This window comes from Macaca mulatta, chromosome 10, assembly GCF_049350105.2.
Source record: "Macaca mulatta isolate MMU2019108-1 chromosome 10, T2T-MMU8v2.0, whole genome shotgun sequence".
Classification (NCBI taxonomy): domain Eukaryota; kingdom Metazoa; phylum Chordata; class Mammalia; order Primates; family Cercopithecidae; genus Macaca; species Macaca mulatta.
Window position 1 is genome coordinate 20,628,191 of NC_133415.1, and position 26,991 is coordinate 20,655,181.

Genomic DNA, 26,991 nt, shown 5'->3' on the forward strand with positions numbered 1-26,991 from the left:
TTTTTTTTTTTTTGAGACAGAGTCTGCTTTGTCACCCAGGCTGGTATGGAGTAGCAGTCACAGCTCACTGCAGCCTCGACCTCCTGGGCTCAAGTAACTCTCCTGCCTCAGCCTCCTGAGTAGCTGGGACTACAGATATGTACCACCACACATGGCTAATTAAAAAAAATTTTTTTTTTTGTAGAGACAGGGTCTTGCTGTTGCCCAGGTTGGTCTTGAACTCATGGGCTTAAGCGATCCAACTGCCTTTGCTTTCCAAAGTGCTGGGATTATAGGCATGAGCCACTGTGCCCAGCTGGAGTTAGTTCTTGTTATATTTTTCTAAGATTTGTCCCTCCGATCTAAGTTTTAATTATGTCTTTATACTTTATATGTCATATTAAACCTTTTTCATTAATATTTATTTCTGTCTTGCTCAGTCTTGTCAGTAGTTTTCTATTTTAACAGTTTTTTTGTGCCTCAAAGAATCAACTTTTGACTTTATTGATTTCTGCTTTTATTATTATTAATATAAAGATGGTATCTTGCCATATTGCCCAGGCTGGTCTCAAATTCTTGAACTCAAGCAATATTCCCACGGCAGCCTTCCAAAGTGCTGGGATGATAGGGTTTGGCTGTGTTCCCACCCAAATCTCATCTCAAATTGTAATCCCCACATGTCAGGGGAGGGACCTGGTGGGAGGTGATTGGACCATGGGGGTGGTTTCTCTCATGCTATTCTTCTGATAATGAGTGAGTTCTCACTAGAGCTGATGGTTTTGTAAGTGGCCATTTCTCCTACTCTGCTCTTTTCTTGCTGCCTTGTGAAGAAGGTACTTGCTTTTCCTTCGCCTTACGCCATGATTGAGTTTACTGAGGCCTCCCCAGTCAGGCAGAACTGTGAGTTAATTAAACCTTTTCTTCCTTATAAATTACCCAATCTCTGGTGGTATCTTTAGAGCAGTGTGAAAATGGAATAATACGGGAGATTATAGGCATGAATCACCATGTCTAGCCAAAATTATTATTATTATTATTTTTTGAGACAAGAGTTTTGCTCTTGTTGCCCAGGCTGGAGTGCAATGGTGTGATCTCGGCTCACTGCAACCTCCGCCTCCCAGGTTCAGGTAATTCCCCTGCCTTAGCCTCCCGAGTAGCTGGGATTACAGGCATGCGTCACCATGCACAGCTAATTTTGTATTTTTAGTAGAGACGGGGTTTCTCCATGTTGGTCAGGCTGGTCTCAAACTCCTGACCTCAGGTGATCCGCCCGTCTCGGCCTCTTAAAGTGCTGGGATTACAGGCGTGAGCCACTGCACCCGGCCAAAAATTATTATTTTTTGAGACAGGGTCTTGCTCTGTCACACAGGCTGGAGTGCAGTGGTGTGTTCACAACTCACTGCAGCCTCGACCTCATGGGCTCAAGTGATCCTCCCACCTCAGTCCTCCTGAGTATCTGGGACTACAGGCATGTATCATCATGCCTGGCAAATTAAGAAAAAACATTTTTTTTTGTTTTTGTAGCAATGAGGTCTTACTATGTTGCACAGGCTTTTGCTCTTGCTCTTATTTTTAAAGTATTTTTTCTTCTTTCTTTGGATTTCTATGTTGAACTTTCTCTAATATTAGAATTGAAACTCAGAAAGGAGAAAGCCTCAACATTATTTAAATGATTTAAGGCAATATATTTCCTTTGAAGCATTGCCTTTGTTGCATCCAGTCAGTTTAAATATCTTTTGTCTTTTTTTTTTTTTCCCCCCGAGATGGAGTCTTACTCTGTCGCCCAGCCTAGAGTACAATGGCATGATCTCAGCTCACTGCTACCTTTGCCTCCCAGGTTCAAGCGATTCTCCCACCTCAGCCTCCTAAGCAGCTGGGATTATAAGCGCATGCCACCATGCCTGGCTAATTTTTGTATTTTTAGTAGAAATAGGGTTTCACCACGTTTGCCAGGCTGGTCTTGAACTCCTGACCTCAAGTGATCCCCACCCCCAACCGCCTCGGCTTCCCAAAGTACAGGGATTATAGGCATGAGTCACCACGCCCGGCCAAATATCTTTTATATCATTCAGTTCTACATATTTTGCATTTTTTCATTCTAATTTATTTTGCCTGTTATTTAGCAACTTAATTTTTTTTCCCAAATATTTGGGATTTTTTGATCAGTTTGTTTGTAACTTCTATTTTAATTGTCTTATAGATTGTGGTCTGTATGCTACTCTCTGTAAATCTGTGAGGCTTCCATTAGGGTTTAGTACACAATCAATTTTTGCATACATTCCATGTATACTTGAGAAAAAAATACATTCTCAGAGTTTCATCCATGAGTCTGTATAGCCTATATTGTTTCAATTTCCATATACTTGCTGGATTGTTTTCAGTTGTTTCCATTTGACCTCCCAATTTCCCACTGTGGTGATGGATTTATCAATTTCTTCCTTAAGTATCAATATGTGCTTTGTATATTTTTGAGGCATTTAATTATATGCATAATGTTTAAAACTATTATATCTTTTTGATGAACTCAACCTTTATTATAGCAACTTTCCCTTCCTTAATAATGCTTCATTATAATTTTCTCTTACTATTTTAACAATCTTATAAATGTTTCTTCCTTCCAATAAGAACTTAGCATTTCTTCACATCCCTGAGGTTCTTCCCCTTCTCCTCAAATTCCATCATGCTAACATTATCTAAACTTTTAAATCTTCATTATTATGGACATATTTTCTCTTTTTCTTTGATCCTAGCAATTATTTTAAAAATAACTTTTAGGCTGGGTGTGGTGGCTCACACCTGTAGTCCTAGCACTTTGGGAGGCTGAGGTGTGCCGATCACTTGAGGTCGAGAGTTCAAGACCAGCCTGGCCAACATGGTGAAACCCCCGTCTTTACTAAAAATACAAAAATTAGCCAGGTGTAGCAGCATGCCCCTGTACTCTCAGCTACTCGGGAGACTGAGGCAAGAGAATTGCTTGAACCTGGGAGACAGAGGTTGCAGTGAGCCAAGATCATGCCACTGCACTCTAGCCTGGGTGACAGAATGAGACTCTATCTCAAAACAAAAAACAATGAAAAAGCAAACAAAACCCCTTTATTCATCTATTGTGACATCCTTGCTTCCTCCATTCCCCCTTTTAAGTACTATGTCCAGTGTTTTTTTTTTTTTTTTCTTCTCCCAGGCTAGAGTGCAGTGGCACGATCTCAGCTCACTGCAACTTCTGCCTCCCAGATTCAAGTGATTCTCATGCCTCAGCCTCTCGAGTAGCTGGGATTATAGGTGCCCACCACCATGCCTGGCTAATTTTTGTATTTTTAGTAGAGATAGGGTTTTACCATGTTGGCCAGGGTAGTCTTGAACTCCTAACCTCAAGTGATCCGCTTGCCTCGGTCTCCCAAAGTGTTGGGATTACAGGCATGAGCCACCGCACCCAGCCCAATACTGTTTTCATTGTGGGTTTTCGTGTGGTAAAACTTCTGAGGCTGTATGCCAAAGGATAGGGCCCCATATGTGAATGATACTTTGACTAAATAGAAAATTCTGCTTTCTAATTTTGTAACTTAGAAAATACTAATCCAATGTTGGTTGTTGAAAAATCTGATGTCAGTCTGATTCTTTATCCTTGACTAAAATCTTTTGCTCCTCTCTAGAAGCTATTAGAATATTTTTCTTCGGTCTTCATTTTGACTATCGCATGATCTAGATGAACATTTTTCTTTATATCTGGTCTTGAGCACACTTCAGTACAGGGTCTTTCATCCCTTTACTTTTACTCTGGGAAGTTTATCTTCATTATATCTCCCTCTTCGTTGTTTTCTTCTTCTTCTTCTGGGATTCCAGCTAAATGGATTATTTTAGCGGTTACCCTAGGAATAGCAATTAAACATACTTCATACAGTCAAGCAAATGTGCATCTTGATCCTCTTCCAGGGCAGCATGGGGGCCTTTGAGCAGTTTCCCTCCCTTCATTCCTCTTCTTACTGTGCAGCCGCATTCTAAAATGTTATACCCCACATTATTCTTGTTTGTTCAGCATTTATGTAGGTGCACAGTATCTGTTATTCATTCGTATGTCTCAGATCTTCCCTCTGGGGTCAGTTTCCTCCTGCCTGAGGTATATCCTTTCATGTAGGTCTGCTGGTGCCAAACTAAGCTTTTTGTTTGCCTGAAAATGCCTTGATTTCACCTTCATCCTTTAAAGATGGTCCCCCTGGGTGTATAATTCTAGGCTGGCAGTGCATCTTTCAGCTCACGGAAGATATTGCTTGACTGTCTTCAAGCTCCCATTTCTGTTGATAAGGGGACAGCTCCTTGGAAAGTGATGTCTTTTTAAAATCTGGCTGCTTAATAGTTTCCTCTGATTTAGTTTCACTGCATAGATTTAGGTGCAGGAAGTTCTTTGTTATTTTATCTTCAGGTACAGTCCCTCTTTCCTTTTGGGACTCTTGCTAGAAGTATGCCAAACCCTGCTCTCAATCTTGCTGAGCAAGCTTACAGAAATGTAGATTCCATTGCAGGAGGTCTGACGGGAGACTCTGCACTCAAACTAGCTCCCAGTGGAGACCAGGGAGCCTGCTCCAGGGACCTCACTCTGTCTTCTGCCTGTAGCTGCTTGTCTTTTCTGGGTTTTGTCTCTTTAAATTCAGTTCTATTGCGTCTTCTGACCTGTGTTCAGGTGATAGATTCTAGCTACTAAACCATTCCATAGGGTTCTCAATTTCAGTTATTTTTTTTTTCTGTGTCAAATTTCTATTTGTTTTATTTGGACTTTCCTATGCCACATTTTATAGTTTTCTATTTCCTATGGTTATTTTCAAGTATGTTTTTTATTTCTTGTAGGGAGTAACAGGGAGGGGCTCTGTCCTATCACCTCACTTAAAGTCTGTGCATAGTGTTTGATAGTTTCACATTTATTTACTGTTGGGTATCTGCCTTCACACTGGGATGTCGGCTGCATAATATTGTTCTCTGCCCACGTGTGGACTGAACCCTCCCGACTTCCTGTGCCTGTCAGTTGCTTTCTGTCCACTGTCCTCCTTCCCTCTCCTTTGACCCCTGTCCTACGCCTGTGGCGGGGCCCCTGCCAGCCCTACTCACGGCAGCGGGTACTTCTTCCACAGCAGCTTGGCTGATAGGGTCTGGTACACTGTCTTCTGCTTCCCGTCGGAGCTGGGGCTGCTGGGACTGCTATGCACAACCTTGGAGCACTCCATTTGTTCATCCCACGAGCCGGACAGCACATAGTGGGCCTTGCCCTGGCTGTCACTCACCACTCCTGTCACCTGTGGACATTGGCAGGACCAGCGTAGGTGCACACTCTGCCCTGGGCCCCCTGGGGTGCTCAGAGGTGGCTGGTCCTGCTTACCTTCCGGGCTGCCTCTTTGGAGAAGTAGCTGTAGGGCAGGAACTTCAGCTGGCACCGGTCATTGGTCTTATGGTTCACAATCTCGATGTCCCCTGACTGGCGAAGGAGGGCAGTGGTCAGTGGCCAGCCCCCAGGCCATGCACCCCCTCCCCAAGGGCACCCTGACCTGGTCGATCCAGAGCTTGCCCACGATGATGTTGTGCACAGTTGAGGTGCTCTTCCTCCACACATAGTGGTTCCCACTGGCCTGGAATTCTAAGTGGATGGCACCTGGAGGCGGGGGACAGGTCAGAGGTCATGCCCCCCATGCAGGGCTCTGGCCAGTCTGCCCTTAGGCCTGGTGTCTTGAGAACCAGGCTGGGGGTTGGAGAGGCAGGCCTACAGGGAGGCCTCCCTTGGAAGCCCCCAGCTGGCTTTTGCATCACCAGAATCCTCCCTCTTAGGCAGAATGTCTCTGTCCCAGGAAGGCACCGGGCCCCAGCTCACCTAGCGGCATGATGGAGATGTATTTTCCCCGGAACTTGCTGGAGATGGTGATCTCCTGCCAGAGGCTCCAGCCATGCTTGGAGAACACGTAGTGCGCAGCTGAGGGGGGGTGGTGGCTCACCTGAGACCAGACCCACAGGACGTGAGCATCTGCCAGACATGAGCCCAGGTTCCACCTCCCCCAGCCAGGGAGGGACAGCTTGCGCTGTCTCAGCAGGCACAGCTCTGTGGCCATAGGAGCAGTCCTGGCTGTTCCTCAGGTGGCCATGGACCCAAGGCAGGCTCCCAGGAAGGCACTGCCTTGAGCAGAAAAGCATCCGGGTGCGGTCCTGAGCCTCTCAGTGCCTGGCTCCTGGGCTGTGAAATCATGCCTCAAAGATGTGCCTGTGACAGGTGCACTGAAGACTGATAAAACAAAGGGTGTCACACTGTGCCGAGGGTTCCATGTCCACTTCTCATCTAATCCTCCCCACATGCCAGGTGCGGCTGCTGTGCTGTGTTATACCAAGGGGGCCCAGACTGGCAGTGTGATTTTAGCCAAGGGGCAGTTGGGCCCTGCCCCTGGCCAGCTTGGCTCCAGAGCAGGCATCCACATCAGTGCACTGCCCCCGGCCCAGCCCTCCCCTGCCTTACTGGCAGTGCCACCAAACCTCCCTTGTCTGTTCTTCCTTATTCCATGCTCTTCTGGCCGTGGGACCCAGGCTTCCCTCTCCTGAGTCTACTCACTCCCCAGGACAGCAGCCCTAGCCTAGCCCTGCCCCTCGCCTCCAGCTGCCCCTGAACACCTCCCCTCAGACAGGCAGAGCCCGACCAGGGCAGAGCCGGGCTCCCGCTGCCCCTAGTGTGCCTCACCTAACTTCCTGTCTCCGAAAAAGGTGCCTACTTGCTTCCTATGCCCCAGGAGTGCAGGCCCAGCTGCAGACCACCCTGGGAGATGGTGAGCTGGCCCTGAACTCAGCTGATGCCTCCCCAAGAGCCCGTGGGAAGCTCTTCCTCCTCCTCACCTACACTTCAGCATCCTGCCCTTCCAACCACTCACACTAAACGCTCGGCAGCCTCTATGGCTCTCCTAATGCTTCTCCTCTAACCCTGAGCAAAGCCTGCCTGCCCTTCCTTCAAAATGCATCCAGTATCTGCCCCCTCCACTCCCACCTCCACCTCCCCGGCCTCCCTGTGGGCCACTCCCTCCATTACGGGAGAGGGCTCCTCTGGCAGGTCAGGAGGCAGGCCCCACCCCAGGTGTACCACCCCTTCAGCTGCTGCTTCTCCACCCTCCTTTCGTTTCCTCCCTTCACTCTCTCTGCATCAGCAAAGCTGCTCCTTGACCACCCAAAAGAGCTGGAAGCAGCCACAGTATCCGCCCTGCTTTCCCAGCCCCATGAGAACTGGAGCCGTGTCTGTTCACTTCCTAGCTGAAACCTCCATGCCTGAGCAGCACCTGGCATGTTGAGGGCATCTAACGTCTGCTGAATGGAGAAATACATTCACTCCAGGGTTCAGGCCAAGGACCTGGGATCACCCTGACTGCCCCCCACCCCCATATCCAAAGCGTCGGCAAACCAGCTGGCTCATCCTTCAAAAGCTGCCAGTGTTCTGGCCTCCCCCTTCACCCAGGTCTGGCCACTGCACCCCTGTGTGGGTCACTGCAGTCACCTCCTAACAGGGCCTTGCCGCAGCTGCAGCCTCTTCAACTAGCACCAGGATCTGAATGGCCAGCGTCCCATGCTCATGCCAGGAGCCAGGGCAATGCTGGCACCAACGGAATCCCCTCGTTTTCAACCAGGACGCCCAGGTTCAGCATGGGGCTGCCACTGAGGCTCCTGAGCCTGGGTCTTGGCATGTCTCCCTGGGGAAGGGATGGCGGGGACAGGCTGCTGTCACTGGCTGGGGCAGAGTCCATCCCACTGCACCCAGGCTCCTCCTGCCAGCTGCCTTCAGCTCGGTGGTGACCCCATGCTCCTCCCCAGCAGTGCCCACAGATGCCCCTCCACCTCTGCTCCACAGCATCCTGGCCTGGAGCTTATCCTCCCGGTCTCTGCAACCAGGCCTGACCCTGTCCTCACCATGCTGTGTTCTCATGCCTCTCACCGTCTCCAGGAGGCCCTGTGCTGCCCCTGCCATGGGAGGCCGTGCTTCCTGGCTGGACCTCAGTTTGATGGCCCCTTGGGTATGGGCAGTGGGGGTCAGAGGCTGCATCCCATTTGTCACCTTGGGCCTGGCAGGAACAGCTTGGCCAGAGTGTGGGCGGGCACCACCCAGCGCCAGCCTAGCCCGCTCACCTGCTCACAGAGGGAGCGCAGGCCCATGTCATCGAGGCGGTCCAGCTCAAAGGTCTCCCCCAGCATGGGGTTGAAGGGCTTGGCGATGCGGTGCACCGTGGTGGAGTAGGAGGACACAGAGAAGGCAGCCACCAGGCACATCTGCTCCACTGAGCTGGTGCAGTGCACCGCCTTGTCCAGCAGGTGGTGGTACTCCAGGTCCTCTGTCAGCCGCTGGAGCATGGACAGGGGCTCGTTGAAGTTCACCTGTGGGTGGGCAGTCAGGTTGGGCACCAGCCCCGGCTTGGCATGGTGCCCTTGCTTTTCTCAAATGTTCAGGGACATCCCTGCTCAGGCGGCACCTTCACAGTGAGGCTCCTCTGATGGCCCTGTCCCAACACTGCGGCCCCCAAGCCATCACCTCCCTGGTCCCTTCTGCCTGTTTTCTTCATAGCCCTCCCCACTTTCTGGTCTGCTGCATCCTACACACTTTTATCATGTTTGCTGTCGCTCTCCTCTGCTCAGATGGACACCCGCCAAGGCCAGGGGTTCTGCCTGGCCCACTGCTGTATCTTCAGTGCCGAATCTTAGGAAGCAGTGAGAGAATGAGTGAATGAGCACATGAGTCTGTGGGTGGAGGAAGTGGGTCTTCCCCATGTTCTGAGCTGTGATGGGACCTGGCACAGGATGGGTTAGGCCCAGGGCCCCTGTCTCAGTGTCACATAGGGCAGGGTCACTCTCCCCACCATGATGCCATCGGGTACGAGTCTCAGCTTCCTTGTGTTATCTTGCTCCATCCTCCCGGACACTGTGAAGGGGGTGTTGTGATTCTCCCCACTCCACAGATGTGGACACAGAGGCTGGAGATGTGAAGGAACTCGTTCTGGGTCACACAGTAGAACCGTCTGGCCTGGTGGGATGCCACCGTAGCCAGGTGGCATGAAGATCCAAGTTCTGCCCTCAGCCCACTGTGTGACCACACCGAGTCTGCATTTCCTGGGGATGGCACCAGGGATGGCTGCCAGCTGAAGGAGGGCCCACCCCTCCACACACAGCCCCATCCTGCCACTTCCCATCTACAGATCGGGACAGCCAGGACATGGTAAGGCCCCGTGAGATCCAGAGGTGCTCTGGGGCTCCCTAGGTTGCTGATCCATGCAGAGCTTCTCCCTGGCTCCTTCTGTCAGAGCCCAAAGATCCCTGTACTTTGGAAGATTGGGGAATGCCTATGTACACGATTAGATAATTAGTTACATGCTCCTCAGGTGCCATTAAGAAAATGACACTCCAAGGCTGTGTGTACTTCACACAGGCCATTACTTCTCATCCATGCACAGGAAAGCAGCCCCAGAGGACCTGCCGGGGCTGCCCTGCCCGAGCCACCCACCGGCATGGGGATCCTGGAGAGCTCCCGACCGATGCAGTTCTTCATGATGCTCCAGAGGTTAAGGCTGTAGTTGGGCTTGTTGGGGATGCGGACTCGCCTCTTGACTTTGGATGAACCCTTGGGCACGAGCGAGGCACCATCTAGTACCTGCCACAGAAGTGGGGACACCCCCGTCAGCAGAGGCCAGAGCGCCCCCTCAGCTTCCAGGTATCTGCCCTCCACCCTGAGAACTGGCACACTGCTCGTGAAGGGCAGGGTGGCGCTCCTGGACTGGGGCATGGGCCTGCCTGCCGGCCCTTACAGTGCTCCCTCTCACTTACATTGTCTGCTGAGCTCCAGTCCACAGAACTTGTCCCCGTACTACCTTCAGTTTTTCTGCAGGAAACACAAAGCGGGAGGCAAGTTACTGATGAATCCCGAGGCCTCCTTGGGACCTGGCCCATCCTCTCTCTAGACAGCATCGTTTTCATTGCTAGTAAATGTCCTGGTCACTGCCGTCTGTTCTGTGTATAGACAGACACCGCATAACAACATTTCATTGGCGGATAGTGTATATGACAGTGGTCCCATAAGACTATCATACTATATTTTTAATATACCTTTTCTATGTTTAGATACACAAATCCTTAACCACTGTGTCACAATTGCCTACAATATTCAGTACAGTCGCATGTTGTACAGGTTTGTAGCCCAGGAGCAATAGGCTGTGCCATATAGCCCAGGTGTGTGGAGGCCCTATCAGCTAGGTTTGTGTAAATGAGGCTCACACAACAATGAAATCCCATCTGGAGCAAGACAGATTATTGATTTTTTGAGACAGGGTCTCTCTGTTGCCTAGGATAGAGTGCAGTAGCATGACCATGGCTCACTGTAGCCTCGACCTCCCTGGGCTCAAGCGACCCTCCCACCTCAGTCTCCCAAGTAGCTAGGACTGCAGGCCTGTACCACCACCCCTGGCTAGTTTTTGTATTTTTTGTAGAGAAAGGGTTTTGCCATGTTGCCCAGGCTGGTCTCGAACTCTTGTATTCAAGCAATCCTTTTACCCTTGGCCTCCCAAAGTGCTGGGAGCCAGTGGGCCTGGCCAAAGCAAGATTTAAAGGAAAGAAAACCCCAAGTAAACAAGTAGATAGCTGGTGAAAAGACCAGATGCAGCCTAAGACCAGGGTGGGGGAGGCTCTGCCCAGATGCAGCCACCTTACCTGTCTTCCTTGGCCTCAGTGATCACGGTGATGAAGGATGTGGAGTCTTCCATGGCATCAAAGTACTCGGTATCTTCATCTTCCTCACTGTCCTCTCCTTTGGGAGTCAAGAGGCTTCCTAGAGACATAGGCAGAGCTTTAGTTTGTAACTTCACAAAAGGCTCATCTTGCCTCCCTAAGTCCAGAGCCAAGGGCTCCCTCAACCCCCATCTGGCCTCACTCTCCTCCTGCTTCAGTCACCTGGGCAGCCCTGGGCCGCAGCCACCCTTGCTCCCTCTGCTAGAATCATGTGCTTTCAACACATTCATTGCACAGGGGCCTCTTTCTGGAAGCCCCCACCCCCCCGCCCCCGATCTCCCAGCATGTGGGTCAGTCTTTCTGTGGCCCAGCTTCCCTTTCTGTTGGACCCCTGTCCACGATCCCCATGACCCCCAACCCAAGGCTAGGTGGGTGGCCACCTGGCACCAGGACACCCCTGTCACACAAGGGACAGCTGGGCTCATTAAACTTAACTCTTGAGAATGTGAACCTAGGTGCAGAGAAACTGTTGCCAGTGGGTGATGGGCACGGGAGATACAAAGCACAAAAAGGCAGTCCAGAGTTGGCCAAGCCCAGCCCACACATAGACACAGCCAGGGATATGCATGTGGGGGAGCAGAAGTTGTATATGCAGAGCCAGCTGGCAGAAGGTCACGGGACAGCCCTGCCCTGGCCGCCCAGGCACTGACCCTCAATGAAGCTCTTAGAGGGGTTGGCCGGCCGGCCGGGGGCGCTGCGGAAGGCCCGCTCGAGGCTGTTGTGCTGCTTGGCCAGCTGCTCAATGGTTTCCTCCAAGTGCACGCGCTGCTCCTGCTCATACTGCAGTGCCCGCTGCCATTTCCGGCTGTGTATCTCTGCTAGTTCCAGGAAGTCCCTGCAGGCCTGGGGAGGGAGGGGTGGCGGTATGAGACCCTGGCCTCCGGCAGGGGTCCATCTGTCAGAGGCATGTGAACCAGAGCAACTCCATCTTCAACAGGAGCTGGGTAAGATGAGGCTGAAACCTACTGGGCTGCATTCCCAGACACTAAGGCATTCTAAGTCACAGGATGAGATACAAAATACAGGTCATAAAGACCTTGCTGCTAAAACAAGTTGCAGTAAAGGAGCCAGCCAAAACCCATCAAAACCAAAATGGTGACGAGAGTGGCCTCTGGTTGTCCTCACTGCTACACTCCCACCAGCGCCATGACAGTTTACGAATGCCATGGCAACATCAGGAAGTTACCCTCTATGGTCTAAAAAGGGGGGCATGAATACTCTACCCCTTGTTTAGCACATCATCAAGAAATAACCATAAAAATAGGCAACAAGCAGCCCTAGGGGCTGCTGTGTCTGTGGAGTAGCCATTCTTTTGTTCCTTTACTTTCTTAACAAACTCTCACTTTGCACTGCAGACTCGCCCTGATTCTTTCTTGTGCGAGATCCAAGAACCCTCTTGTGGGGTCTGGATCAGGACCCCTTTCCTATAACACATCTGCTCCCCCCACCCCCCCGCCATTCCCTGTGAGGACTAAGCTCTGATATTTTTTATCTTGCCCAAATTCCTATGTAAGGCGTCTGGGGAGTCATGCCCTAAAAACCATAAATTCTCATCAGATGGGTTTTATTTAACCCTATATATCGTGACTTACTTTCCAACCTGACTGGCATAACATTACGAGTCAAGGAAGACAAAGTATTTTATCCCAAAACATGCTTCTTGGCCATATTTTGAAGTGGCCCTGCAAAGCTGTCCTTTGTGCGGGAAAACGTGTATCTGTAAAGAATCCCTATTCACATAGATCGTTTTCTTCCAGGCTCTGCCAATCCTGAAGAGATTGAGTTTTAGCACCTTTTTGAAGCTCTGATTAGGAAACATCTGTCATCTATTGTCTCTAAGGGGAGCCACTATAAGACTGAAAAAGAACCTTGGTCTCCACAATCTTTTATCTTAACCTGAACATTTCCTTTCTATTGATCCCAGGTCTTTAGATGACTCAACCAAGTGCCAACCAGAAAATGTTTAACCCATAGCCCGGAAGGCCCCTCCCCACCTTGCTTTTGAGTTGTCCTGCCTTTCTGAACCAAACCAATGTATTTCTTAAATGTATTTGATTGCTGCCTCATGCCTCCCTAAAATGTATAAAACCAAGCTGCACCCCGACCACCTTGGGCACATGTTCTCAGGGCCTCCCAAGAGCTATGTCATGGCCGTAGTCACTCATATTTGGCTCAGAATAAATATTTTCAAATATTTTGCAGAGTCTGTTTCTGTTGACACCTGCAGTGAAGAAGGCCCTGGGGGCTGTCTAGCTTCCCCCTCTGCTGGGATGGTAACAAACATGCTCACTGCCCGCTTTGGCCTCCATGGGGATGTGGGAACCATAGCCGCCTCAGAGCCCACCCAGCAACCAGCACTCACCCTGGTTGGCCTCCCATGGTCAGGATGCCAGTTGGGGAGCAGCAAAGCCAGATGCCACGGGTGTGCACGCTGCCTCCCCAGCAGCAGCTCGCCTGGAGCTGAGGTGGCTGCTATTGCTCATCAAGGCAGGGGCTGAGCTCTCTGCAGCCACATCCTCCCTGCAGTGTTAGGCCTTAGGTTTGTCACTGGCCCTTGTCTACCACTGGGCCGGTCCCTGGCCGTGGCACAGAAGGAAGGAAAGCCACGTTCTGCTATCCTACCCAGCTCAGAGAGGTAATTGGTCTTGTCTGGCAGAACTGTGACTGGCACTTTCTACCAAGCTACCTCAGAATCTGAATCACATAACTGCTTTTAAGGTTTTCCCTTCAAGCTTGTGGTCTACTAAGACATCCGGATTCTTTTCAGCTTCCCAGGTCCATAGGTGGTTGCACCACACAGTTTTGAAGCAGGGGATGGTCGTTCTGCCATCATTACAGTGGAAAGGATGGCTCAGGCTTCAGCTGTCCATGGAGGCCAGTGAGATCCAATCTAGGAACCTCTGAATTTGCCCTTTCTGGACACATTCTTTAACCCAGTAGGAAGGGATGTTTCCTTGGCCCACAGCTGCATCAGTGGCCCCAGCTGCCACTCCCCAGCACTCCCTCCCAACCCAACTGCCACAGCTGACCTGGAGCACCCACTGAGCTCTATGCACATTGCAGGCTGTCCCACCCCAAAGGAGGAAGATGGGCACACCAGTCCTCACCTGTGACACAGAGATAAGGCAGCTGTTGAGGAAATATCAGGAGGTGATGTGGCAGGCGGGGCGAGGGAGCACTCAACAGATATGTCTTGTGGATCACCTCCCGCATCTGCCCCGGCACCTGGTGCCCAGGCCCATGACCGCTAACTCCCACCACTCCTCAGACCTCTGCAGCATCGCTCCCCCAGGAAATGGCCTGCTCCCTCAGTCATGCCCACTCAGACGCCTGCCCACTGGGTTGGTCTCTCCAGCGACTGTGCCAGGAATGGCCCTGAATCAGCAGCTGCTCCCAGATATTTGCTGCCGAATGACACCTACCAGGGGGGTGGGACTGACAGCAGTGGGAGCGAGCTGGGGGTGTCCTGAGGTGGCCTCAGGAGAGGATGGACCAGCACCTCCAAGGGTGGGAGGCTCCCCAAGGCTCTGCATTGGGGCACCCTGCCTGGGGGCTCAGCAGTCTCGCCCACCCCACAGGGAGAGCCCGAGCTCTGGTGGCCAGCCTGGCTTGGTGGAAAGGGTCCCCAGCCCAGCCCGCCCCTGCTCCAGAGCGCTGGCTGCACAGCCTGCTCCAGGGATGCCATTCCTTGAACAAGCCCTCCTCTGAGCACCTTCCCTTCCCCATCTCCCTCACAGCACCATGCAGGGTGGGCAGGGCAAGGCGTGCCTCCTTATCCTGGGGATGTGGAAATGGGGCCTAGAGATGCGGCATGGTCTGCCCAAGGAAGCCAGCAGAGTGTGGTGGCCAGGGGCGCACTATCAGGAGTTGGAAAACCTGGGTTCCAGCAGAAGCCCCTTGGCCCCTCTGAGCCCACGTCCTCTCTGTGAAACAGACAGTGGTGCCCGACAGATGCTGTGCCCACAAGCTGCCCTGTCTCTGCTCACCCAGCAAAATTCTCCAGGTGGGAGGAATGCAATCACCCCCATTGGACAGATGAAGGTCTCCTCCCCGCAGGTTGAGGCAGGGGGAAAGGTCTCCTCGAGGAAGGAAAGAAACCTCCTTATCTCATGCGCGTCATCCTGATGATGTGTGAGACTGAGTCCAGGATGTTGAAGGTCTGGGCTATTTTGAGTTTATGGGTCTATAAGGCTGTCCCTTGGGTGTGGGGCTATAGTCACTGTCCATCATGCAATTTGTAGACCCCATAGTGGGTCTGGGAGAGTCCTGGGAGACCCGGCTCCAGGCCTGACTCCACTGCTCCCTGGCTTGTGACTGGGAGCCGAGCCTTTCACCACCTGGGGTCCTACAGTGGCCTTCCTGCTTCACCCACAGCCCTGTCCCTCACTGCTGTAGGCCTTAGAGTGAGGACCCTGAAAACAGACTCAGAGACAGTGCATCTCAGCAGCCAGACCAGACGGCACCTCTTTGTTGGTTTTCTGCCAGTGGATGTAAGGGCGGTGGTGGAGGTGGGGGCACAGTATCCCTCTAGGTGCCTCAGGAATGTTCCAGACCCTTACAGAAGCCCCGTGAGGTGGGTAGACAGAGACTCCCACCCCATCCCAAGACAGCAAAGCTGGCTCTGAGGGCACCCAGCAAGGAGGTGGCAGAGCCAGATCCAGAACCCAGGTCCTGAACTGAGAGCTTGCTGTACCTCCTGCCTGGCTGCAGCTCCCACGAGACCCTCCTCCCCACATTGCCCTAAGCTTGGCCCAGTGCTTCGTCAAGTTAGTCTTGGTTCCAGCCACCTGTTCATGGCTCCCTGACGCTGCTGCCCTCCTGCCCCTGTGCCACCGGTCGGCTGTGACCCTGGCCCATGCAGGTCTCCAGGCTCTGTTGAGCTGGTCTCATGGCAGGTACAGAGTGCAAGTCAGGAAGCGCACCCTCATCTCCCGGGGTGCCACTTCAGGGAAGTCCCCTGCATCCTGAGACTGAGGGCCAGGGAGAAGGGGCTAATTAGGTCAGCACAGGGTGAACAGGATGGGATCTCAGGTCTGTCTGGCCCCAGGACCACCTCCACACAAGGCACGATCCCCACGCCTGCCTGATGCGAGCAGGGGTGCAGAGGCCAGGGCTGTGCTGTGCATGGTGAGAGTGAATGGGTGCTTCATGGTTTTCTGAGTTCTTACCTATCTGGGTGCACAAGGCCTCTGCACCCGCCCTCCCTCATCCCTGCACCATCGCTTCCTGCCAATCTTCTACAGCCCCCAGAATCGTCCTCTTCGTCCACGAGTTCTCACATAGTTGGGTGCTTTGTTTTCATATACCTCATGTCATTTACAGCAAGACTTACAAAAGAGCTATACAACAGCAGTTTAAAATACTAGCCAAAGGTCATGGTAAGAATTCCCACAAACTCACATCTGAGGGTGCCTGGGCTTCCCAGCAGCAAAAGCAAAGAGGGAAAGATGACAAGAGAACAAAGATGAATTAGGCCCCCTACGTCCTACCTTTGCTGTTCACAGGGGCTCCAGTACTTTAGAAATGACCATTTTCTCCTTCAAGGGAAAATGGAGGATTTGTTGTTTTTTCCAGAGATCCAGGCAGCTGACAGCCTCTCATAGACACGGTTTCCAATCCTCTCCAGCCTCATCTCCTGGGGCTCCATTCCTTCCCAGGGACCTGAGTGTGGCCCACCAGGTCTTCTTGCTTTTCCCTGGCTCAAATCCAAACCCACCTGCTGATTCTGGTGCCAGCCCCACCTCCCTCACACCTCAGGCCCACTGTGAGGCAGGCCATTGCAGGCATTCTTACAAGCACTGAAATAGATTTTTTTAAAATATAGTGTGCATGACCGAGGAGGAAATGAAGGCTCAGGGTGACTGAGGGACTCGCCCAAGGCCATGAGGAGGTGTGTGTAGGGCCAGGATCCAAGTCCCTGAGCATCTCACCTGCATGTCTCCCAGGACACGGAACCAGTGCTGTTACGGTTTACTTTGTAAGGCTAAGTCTTGATTGCTGTCTGGGACCCCCTTGAGGGCAGGGATGTTGTGGGATCCCAGAGCCTTCCTGGTGTGGAGTTAGGTTCCTGGGAGATACTAACAAGGCTGCCTGGGAATAACCCTGTCCAAGCAACAGAGCCCAGCCCTAGCCTCAGAGAGAAGGGGTGGCCTCCCAGCACCCTTAGCCCCAGCTGAGGACTTTGTTCACACAGCCAGGGTTGCTGGCTAATAACTTGGCTGTGAGTGACCTCGGTCCCCCTCAAGGCTACCAAAGGGCCGGCTGGCATCGTGCAGCAGGGAGACAGGAAGTCCCCGGGACAGCTGGGCTTCATCTGGGTACATGTGCCTAGGCTGGGCACATGCAGGTCATAGAGTGTCACAGTCACCTAAAAGCGGGACAGGGTGAAAGCTGCTGTGTGCTAATATCAAAGGCCTTATGTGTCTGCACCCAAGGCCTTTGCCATCACAGCAGATGAGCTGCCCTGGTCACCCTGTGGATGCAGAGAGCCTGTCCACCTCCTCCAGCCCAGATGCACCCACCTGGTGTCCATCCCCAACTCCCAGGGTCTCCTCTGCTGCTGCCAGCCTTCTCCAGGCCCCATCCTGGCTGTGCTGTGGGGAGAGGCAGGCGCCTGGCGTGGCCCTGCTGTTCTCAGAATGCTGAGCTGGGCTGTGTGCTGTGTGCTCAATAAGCTGGATTAGGCTTGGGGCCCAGCAGAGGGGCTGGCAGGGGGAGGTCCCCAGGGGCCCAGGGGGGGCCTGGCTGACCCAGCCCAGGCCTGAACGTGGTCTCATTTCTCTGAGGCTCTGTGACAACTCTACCTGGGGCCAGGGGACTCATGCTCAGCTGTAAGCGGGAGGAGAGACAGGCTGACCTGAAGCCCCTGCCCACACATTTGTGTCCTGCATTGTTTCAGGGGAGGGGAGTGAGGGGTCCTAGTGGGAGCTGGAGGTGGTGCCTGGGCCCACATGGGTGCTACCCCACTGCCCACCCTGGGACAGGCCTGTAATCTCCTGGCGCCCTCCTGGGCTTCTACAGAGTCCCTGATTCTGTGACCTGTCAGGTTGATTGTCCTCAGCGTGGGGACAGAGTTCCGGTCTCCCAGGCCTGCCCCTTCCACCTACCCCCAAGTGCTGCACAGAGGGTTCCGGTGAGAGGGGTGTTGGGGGTGTGGGTGCTCTGAGATGCAGGGCCCCTGAGCAGTGTGGTCCTGTCTCCATGGGGAGGGCAGGGAGCCTGTTGAGTTGCCCCCAAGCAGAGTGAGAACCACAAAGCTCGACAGACAAGGGGGGGGGGTCTCCACCCTGGGGTAGCCCCACCTGGGGAGTCCAGGCCCTGCTTGCCCACCAGGGACTCTCCCTACTGAGAAGTCCGGCCTGGGGAAGAAGGCTGTAAGGGCTGCCCACCCAGGGGAAACCAAGTCAGGGGCCATGCCATGTGAGGTCTGAGCGGGGGTTGCTGCTGGTCACCGGTGCCCCATGGGACAGACATTGAGCGTCTCTGACCTGGAAACCTTTGCCCAGATGTACCCCAGGAAAAGGAGGACAAACTCTAATCGCTTTTGCTGTTCCTAATCTTAATCCTGACAGCGATCTCACTGCTCCCTGGGACAGGCGGGAGAGCAAGGTGTGAGGTCAGCTAGCCTGGGTCCCCTGTGTGTGACCTAGGGCAGCCTCTGAAGCTCTCGGGAGCATGCAGAGCCAGGACCCTGTCTGGCCTTCAGTGGCTGCCTGGAAACTTCCCTCCTAGACAGGGATGTGAGGGAGGCACCAGAGGCCTGCTAGGCATTGATGTGGGCAGCCATTGGGCTCATGGAGGAGGTGGGGAGATTGGTCAAATGCCCAGATGGTCCAGGCTGGGCGACTGGCTCCAGCCATTAGCACACGCAGGAGGTCCCAGCACCCCTGGTGCAGGGATAATGGGAGAAAGTGCGGCTGGTCCAGGACCTGCCAGGCATCTGACGTGTCTGCCCTCCAGCTCTGGGCTCCCAGGTGGGCGGCCGGAGGACCCTCTGCTCTCCTGGTTTCTAGGGCCAAGTCTACCCACCCTCCACGCTGATCCTCACATCCCTTGTTGCCACAGACTCTGCCTCTCACCAGCCTGTGGTTCTGAAGGTGATGAGTGGTGAGATCACAGAGAGTCATGGTCTCCCTGAGCCCCTCTGCATGGCCAGGGGACTCACTGGAGTAACAGGACCTTGCCTCCCCTGCCATTGAGGAGTGGTGGGCTGGCCTCACCTATTTTTTTTGAGACAGAGTCTTGCTCTTGCCCAGGTTGGAGGGCAGTGGTGCCATCTCAGCTCACTGCAACCTCTGCCTCCCAGGCTCAAACGATTCTTGTGCCTCAGCCTTCTGAGTAGCTGGGACTACAGGCGCCTGACACCACACCTGGCTAGTTTTTGTATTTTTAGTAGAGATAGGGTTTCACCATGTTGGCCAGGCTGGTCTCAAACTCCTGACCTCAAGTAATCTGCCCGCCTCGGCCTCCCAAAGTACTGGGATTACAGGCGTGAGCCACCGTGCCTGGCCTGGCTTCACTTTACACAGGATGAAACCCAAGCTCAGCAGGTGCCTCATAAAGGCAGGAAGGAACTGCACTGTGATTCTGGTCTTAAGTGTCTAAGACCCAGACTGGGGACCTGTGGAGCCACAAGGGGAAGTGCTGGGCTCCCCCAGGGATCCCTTTGGCCCAGCCAAGCTGTCATGCTGTGTCTCCATCACCTGCCTGCCCCCCCGAGGCTGAGCTCCCAGGGCCTGCTCCTCACAGGAGCCCTTGGCACAGGCTGGTAGCACACAGGGGCCTCAGCCCTTCCCAGTCCCCACCGCGGGTCGATCAGAGTGTCTCCTTGATGTGACTCACTCTCGGCACTGGTGAAGCAGCTTTCCACTCCAATTAAAACTTCAAAATAGCCTCTCCACATTCAAAATAGTTTGTCACTCACACACAGGAACCAACACCATCTGGCTTCCAGTTTGCCAACTGATTTTAGACAAACCTGGAATCTATTTTTACCCATCTCCCCAGGTCCTGGATGAGCAAGCTGTCAGGAGCAGGACGGTGGTCAGCTGGGCAGAAACCTGCCCCACAGGCCCCAGAGGGACAACGGAGAGCAGCTCCGGGCCTCTCACCCCCGCCTGGGTTGGCCTAAGGAGCCCCACGTGACCTCCTGGGCCATGAGCCAAGCGGGGCCTCAGAGAAACCTCAGCATTTCTGGCAGTGGGGGCCCCTTCCGACAGGGGTCTTTGTTTCTACGATGCCCCACATCAGAAGCCCTGTATGAGGGCCCCAGGTTGCTGTCTCTGTTCCTGTGACCCTCTCCACAGCAGCCCTGCCTACCCCCGGTGCCCACTATGGCTATCTGGTGCCCCCAGTGTCTCCTACTTCCCCCTTGTACTTTGCCCTTGCAGCTGGAGTATCCCCAAGTGGAGTGTGCCCCGAGCCCACTCCATCGAGTGCTGGCTGTGCCGGGTGCCCTTCCTCCTCAGGGTTTCCCATGTCCTTGCCATCAGGATGTCGCAGGCACCCCATACTGCCCAGCCAGCCCTGCGGCAGGCACCAAAGTGTGTCTCCTGAGGGACACTACCTTCCTTGGTAAACCCAGGGACCAAGAGTGCGGCATCTGTCCCATCCAGGCCTGGTAAGCATCTACCCTCTGTTGGCCAGCCCTGCCCTCCCTGCTTTCTGCCTGCACTGGGCACCTCGAGCTAGCTCTGCCCACTCACTAGCTACACAAAACCCACTCCTGGGAAAGACCCTCCTGCATCCTGCAGAACCCGTGTGTGGGCCAAACTGGGCGTCAAACAGCAAGACCCCCATTCTGTAGGGGCCCAGGCCCCCAGCATGGGGTCCTTCCCCATGGCCTCTTCTCTCAACCACACAGCAACTCTGCTGTCCCTGCCTTCAGCTTAGAGCAGCACCGCCCATTCTCATGGGCGCCAGCTCTACTCTCACTGCCCAAGAGCCCCCGCAGGGCCTCAAGCACCTGCCCCTGCCTCGAGGATAGCACATTCTCCAAGCAGCAGAGGGGTCTCGCTAAAATGCACGTGGGATCATTTTATTTGGCCTTGAATCATTGACCTTGGCATTGAGTCACTTGGCATTGAGTCCCTCATTTCAAGTGGGAGCACAACGCTGTCAGCATGAGGTCCCTTGTGACTGGCCTCCTCTTCACTCTCACCTCCCCTCCTGTGGCTCCCAGTACACACTCCAGGGCGCCTGGCACCTGTGCCTCTGCTCAGCCCCCAGCCTGTGGCCTCTCACCCCATCCCACCTCACTGGCTCTTTCCTCTAAAGGTCTTTTTGCCGCTGACATCCCGTATCACCTATGTGGTTACAGCTCCCACAGGAGGGTGCAGGGCCCACAAGGCTGGGGCTGTGTTCACCCTCACAGCTCAAGGTTCCCAAGTGCCACAGAGGGTCATGTGGTCAGAAGGACCAAGTCCTGGGCCCAGCATGAGTGACCAACTATGAGGAACCTTCCAAGTTCAGGAATGGGGGTCGAGTCAGGTGCAGTCGGTCTGGGCTGGGACCTGCCTGCAGGGACTGGAGGGACAGCAGCAGGAACGAGCCCACAGGCTGCTAAGAAGCAGGATGGAGCCCAGCTGCCGGCCCACCCAGGGGGCTCAGGACTACAGGGGAGAACACGGCCCAGCCTCGCTCTGCTACCCTGGCCTGCAGACGGAACCTGCTCCTGCAGCTTTTTCACTTTGTGGATACTAACACTCCAAGCATGAGCTTGTAATATGTACAAACTCAATCATTTTCCACCTTAAGCCAAGTGACAGAAGCAGTGCCACTGTACAAGGTACACCCTGGTGCTCACGGAGGACGCTGCTGTGAGAGAGAATGTCCCCACCCCATGCCTGGCAGAGCACCTGTGCGCAGGCACGTTATGGTTCAAGACTCATTCTAAAAACCAAAGTCATTTAATAGTGCTACAGGGTTTCTCTTAAATGGCAGGCGAATTCACAGTTACCCAAAACAGTAATTCAAGCAAGGATCTGCTAGGCTGGCTTTTATCAGAGTCAAAAAAATTACCCACTAGGGAATTTTGCCAGACACTAAGCGATTCATTCATTTGCCCCTGTGATTTTTCACAATATTCTCTCCACCCCTCCTCTCTCTCTCTCATTTGCCGAGGCTCCCATGTGCTGGGCTCTGAGCCAGGCATAGAGGCCACAGGGCTACAGGGATTGTGAGAGATACTGTGTCCTGCCCTTGCTGGAAGGACAGGGTCAAGATGCTGCAGTAGAAAGATCTGTGAGACTCTGCAGGCCTGCAGGTGGGTGATCAGTGGTGCCAGGACAGGGATGCAGGGTAAGGGTGGACAGGGGAGGTTTTCTTGACCTCCTAACCCCGATCACGGGGAGGGTCAGGTTTATTTCTCTACCATAATGCAGCAGTGTAGCGGGCTCTGGAATCAGGAAGACATGGGCCCGTATCCTTTTCAGCTGGGATCCCGAGCCCCTCAGCCTCGGTCTCCCCATGCGCAAGCCTGCAGAGTGGGCAGGGAAGGTGCATGCAGAATGTTCGGCATGCCACTCAATGCATGGAACACTCATCCCCTTTCCCATCCTGGCTCGCCACTGGCAGGGCCTGTCCCAGCCTCTCATAGCCCAGTCCTTAGGAGCTGGGGCATGGGTGTTGGGGGAACTACCACCAGGGCAGGAAGACGCAACCAGGGACAGGTGGCCTGTGGGGAATGGGTGGGGAGACGCTGCTGGGCCCACCAGGGATGCTCAGGAATCGTGTGAACCCCATACCCTGGTTCTGTCTCATGGCTGAAAACCCAAGAGCCAAGCTGATCTCTCCAGGTTCCCTGAGCGGGAAGGCAAGGAGTCTACTCCCCTTTCCGGGCAGTGGGGCAGCGAGGCCACCACTCACACAATTGGCAAGCCTCGCCCAATGACTGGGTCCTGCCCACAGGCCCACCATGACTGGAGAACTGTCCAGAGGCCCAGGAAGGATAACCGAGTAGGCAGGTGGGAATAACAGAGGGGCTTCAGAGCCAAACTGGTACAGGTCCCCATCCCGGCCGAAGCAGAAAGACCTGTGCACGATGACAGCCCAGAAGGGAAAATATTAATATTTTCCTTCTCTGCCTGGGAGAAAGCCTACTTCCCATTCTGTGTCTGCTGCCTCGGCCCTCTGTAGGCCCAGCCAAGGCTTGCCCTAGCTCCTGCTGGGCTGTGGTCAGTTGGACAGGAATCTGCCTCCCTGCCAACTGGGAACCTTCCCGGGCTCTCCCTAAACTTGGCCTTCAAAAGTGGGCATGTGAGCTGGCGGCCCTGGGTCATCTTAGAACAGGTCACACCGATGAGCACATGCCTGGCAGCCTATCACTTTAAGAGTTTGCTGGACTGCCTGTTCCCTGTGAGTCCCTGTCTGGCACAGGCCTGGGCAGAGATCAGGAGGCAGCTGCTAAGATCTGATGTCAAATGCCCATCAGGCAGGGCTTTCCTAGCTTTGTGATGAGAGAGGGGTTGCCCTGAGTTCACGATGGGGCTACTGACTTACTCAAATGCTGACCCCAGAGGGTCCTTCCAAGGCCCACCACGTGCACCCTCCGAGTCTGGCTAGAAAGAACCCTGCCAGGGCTGGGTGCAGTGACTCACTCCTGTAATTCCAGCACTTTGGCAGGCCGAGGAACATAGATTGCCTGCGGTCGGGAGTTCAAGACCAGCCTGACCAACATGGAGAAACCATGTCTCTACTGAAAATACAAAACTATCCGGGCATGGTGGTGCATGCCTATAATCCCAGCTACTCAGGTGGCTGAGGCAAGAGACTAGCTTGAACCTGGGAGGTCAAGGTTGCGGTGAGCCAAGATCATGCCATTGCACTCCAGCCCGGGCAACAAGAGCAAAACTCTATCTCAAAAAAAAAAAAAAAAGAAAGAAAGAAAGAAAAGAAAGAACCCTGCCAATCAAAATGTCACAAGGCAGAGGGAGGCTGGAGCCCAGTGTGGCGTGCACATGGAAAATGTGGTTACCTGTACAATTTAATGCCATGAAATGCTGTTCCGGGCCAGGTGATCCCTCCGGAAGGGGAGTGCAGGGGGGTGCAGGGTACAGGGGTGACCTCGGCAGGCTGAGGCCTCGGGGCTGGGCCTCCACTTCCTCACTGACCTTGTTCAGGTGAGAAAATGGGACTAGAAGGGCTTTGTAAAAGGTAACATCACAGGTAAATGTGAGCCGTGGGCCACTTGGAGTCCTTTATCTAGAGACACAAGATCCACTATGAAACATCACTTGCTGGCACTCCCACAGGGCTACTGTCGGGGACACCCGTGAGTAAGACACTCAGCCTGACCTCAGGGAGCACAAAGCCCAGTGGGGAATGGTTGAAACAATGGATTAAATGCCACGCGGCAGGGTGCCTGGGAGCTGGGGTCCCAGCCAGGAGGAAGGTTGCCCAAAAGAGGCCTTGGAAAGCCATGGTGACGTCCCTGTGGGGTTCTGAAGGATGACAAGGGAGCTGCCAGTACCTGAAGGATGAGGAAGGAGTGTTCTAGAACGTACAGCACTGGCAAAGGCATGGGGGGTTGAAACGCAGTGTCACTGTTCCAGATTCCCAATCTAGAAACCACCTCCGAGCACCTTGTTCCCTCAAACACCTGGGGCCGAAGCCATACCTGATGTGAGGTGAGGATGGCTGCAGCACCCTGCGAGGATCTGTGGGTGCGTGGAATGGGCCTGCACCACTAGCCGTGGGTCCTGGGCTCTCGGGAATCATCCAGAATTCCCTCCTCTCTGCCCTTCTAGGATCTGAGGACCTAAAGGCTTATGGTATGTCCTTTCCCAAACTTGAAAGAAATTTAGAACTCACCTGACTTTTCTTTTCTTTTTTTTTTTTTTTTTGAGACAGTCTCACTCTTTTGCCAGGCTGGAGTGCAGTGGCGTGATCTTGGCTTACTGCAACCTCCATCTCCTGGGTTCAAATTATTCTCCTGCCTCAGCCTCCTGAGTAGCTGGGACTACAAGCATGCACCACCATGTCTGGCTAATTTTTGTTTGTTTTGTTTTTTTGAGACAGGGTCTCACTCTGTTGTTCAGGTTGGAGTGCAGTGGCGCAATCTCGGCTCACCGCAACCTCCGCCTCCTGGGTTCAAGTGAACCTGTCTTAGCCTCCTAAGTAGCTGGGATTACAGGTACGTGCCACCATGCCCAGCTAATTTTTGTATTTTTAGTAGAGACGGGGTTTCACCATGTTGGCCATGCTGGTCTTGAACTCCTGGCCTCAAGTGATCTGCCCACCTCAGTCTCCCAAAATGTTGGGATTACAGGTGAGTCACTACACCCAACCACCCTAACTTTTCTCCTGAAACCGGAACAACCCCAGATTCTTTGTGGTCTTAGAGAAAAGTGAAGATGGAGCAGCCAGCCTATCCTTGTAGGAAGAGAGCTGCCTGCCCCAGTGTGCCCTGAAGGAAAAAGGACACCCTCCATGTGGGCTTTGTCTGGCCAGCCGTCCCTCATTTTAGGCTCTACTTCTATGATCCGGCTCAATCAGAGCCCACAAGGTGGAAAACACACAGCATTTCACCAGGAGGAGGGTCTGCCCTGTCCGAGGAGCCAGTGGCAGTAGAGATTTCCCCAATGCAGGCATGGGCGCTGCTGGGAGCATCCCTGCACACATCACAGTCAGGGCAGGGCTGGGGAGAGGGATGGAGATGCAGTGGGGTCCCCACAGTGGGAGCAGCAGCTCCCTCTCACTGTGAGATCGGGAGAGATTGGGGGTGATGATTTCTACCTTGTGGGGACCGCGGTGTGTGGCTTCCATATCCAAGTCCCTGGCTTCCCAGGAGGGGCCCTGGTGGGGCTGCAGCCACGGTTACCACAGAATTTGAAGCTGAAAGGTAAGACACTCCAGGGACTTACAGAGATCTTTGAGGTTGGGATCCTGCCCAGGGTGAAGGTGAGGCTGCCCCGTGTCCTGGCCTTGGCATGTAACCACCGCAGGAGGGGGCCTCTGCAACTCTCCAAGGAGGTCACCCTTACCTCCCTGAGGGAACGAGAGGAAGGCCATCACTTTTCTTGCAGGCCACACAGACCTGGGTTTGCATCTTGGCATGGCCACCTACCAGCTGGGTTATGCTGAGCAGCTCAGGTGACTTCCCTGAGCCTCAGTTTCCACGCTGACACTAACAATCCTTCACAGGTGCTAACCAGGCTGTTGGAAGGAGTAAGTGGTTTGGTACCTGAATAGGCTCCCTGGAAGTTTGGAGGTGGGAGCAGCATGGATGTCCTAGTTACAGAGCCCTGGTCCAACACCTTCTCCTAACAGGTGCTGAAGCCATGGCCCGGCCAGGGGTGGGAACGCATGTGTCCCATGACCTTCAGGCAAGCGGCTGGCTTTGCCTACATGGCTCCTTTGCACACAGTGGGGGCTGAACCCTTGATGTCTGAGAGCTATGTAAACAGCCTTTCCAGAACTGCCCCAGTTCCTGCTAAGCAAGGAGTGGCTGTCAGGAAGGGTCCCCAGGGGAAGCACGAGCCTCTGGGCTAGCCTGGGCTACAGGCACAGTCTGTCGGGGCAGCACCGCACTCCTGCCCTCCCTGCCCCTGATTTCACAGCAGGAGCTTGGGGAGGGGCCCTCATGGCAGGCTAACACCAGCAGGTTTGGCAGAACCCAGCCCAGGGCACAGCTTCCGTCACTTAGGGCTGACTCTGCCGCCATGTTCCCCGGATGCTGGAGCTGCAGAAAGGAATCGTGACCAACCCCAGGGGGTTGTGCTTCTCATAAAACAATTCATTAGGCACTTAGACTTGGAGCTGTTTTGATGGCTTTGTAAACACAGATGAGCCTCTCATGTCTGATAAAAGACTGTGCAAGACGGCAGCCAGCTGAGACGCTCATTATCTCGGAAAAGCCAAAACTGCTTACTCAAGACAAAGCAGTTTTGGTCTCGGGTGGGGAGGCAGTGCCTGGGAAGCCTCTGGCGGTGGCTTCTAGGAGGGACAGGGAAATACAAACACATTATTATGTCATTCAGTGCTTCCCATGTGTGTGTGTCCCTGGTAGAAGTACAGCATAATCTGGTCTGTGGGCTGTAAGGAGGACACTGGGCCTGAGAGGGTGGACGTAGGAAAACAGTGCAGGTGACAATGGGGCCAACATGCAGGGTGGCCCAGCAGCCTCTCACCATCCTTGGCACATGGGGCCAACTACACCCTACCCCCCAGCACTGTGGGATCTGGGATGGAGAAGGCACACACATCTGCTGAGCTGAGGCGGGTGGGCACCTGCACGCTGAG

At 53.8% G+C, this 26,991-nt stretch overlaps 1 protein-coding gene and 1 long non-coding RNA gene across 11 annotated transcripts in view; one reads left to right on the plus strand and one right to left on the minus strand.

Moving 5' to 3' along the window:
• LOC107000648 (uncharacterized) overlaps positions 1–12,944 on the plus strand; it is a 36,007-nt gene extending 23,063 nt beyond the window's left edge. For both annotated transcript variants that reach the window (XR_013399284.1, XR_013399283.1), the window contains one exon: positions 9,426–12,944. This is a non-coding gene — a long non-coding RNA (uncharacterized LOC107000648). The remainder of the gene's footprint in view (positions 1–9,425) is intronic.
• OSBP2 (oxysterol binding protein 2) overlaps positions 1–26,991 on the minus strand; it is a 221,185-nt gene that overhangs the window by 8,779 nt on the left and 185,415 nt on the right. For 8 of the 9 annotated variants that reach the window (XM_028827841.2, XM_015150163.3, XM_015150162.3 and 5 more), the window contains 9 exons: positions 11,403–11,595; positions 10,675–10,792; positions 9,796–9,850; positions 9,476–9,622; positions 8,110–8,355; positions 5,831–5,951; positions 5,511–5,614; positions 5,345–5,440; positions 5,077–5,261 (listed from right to left, as the gene is read on the minus strand). In XM_028827841.2, coding sequence (XP_028683674.1) covers positions 5,077–5,261; positions 5,345–5,440; positions 5,511–5,614; positions 5,831–5,951; positions 8,110–8,355; positions 9,476–9,622; positions 9,796–9,850; positions 10,675–10,792; positions 11,403–11,595 — 1,265 coding nt within the window. The remainder of the gene's footprint in view (positions 1–5,076; positions 5,262–5,344; positions 5,441–5,510; positions 5,615–5,830; positions 5,952–8,109; positions 8,356–9,475; positions 9,623–9,795; positions 9,851–10,674; positions 10,793–11,402; positions 11,596–26,991) is intronic. The other variant, XM_077949971.1, reaches the window with a different exon arrangement.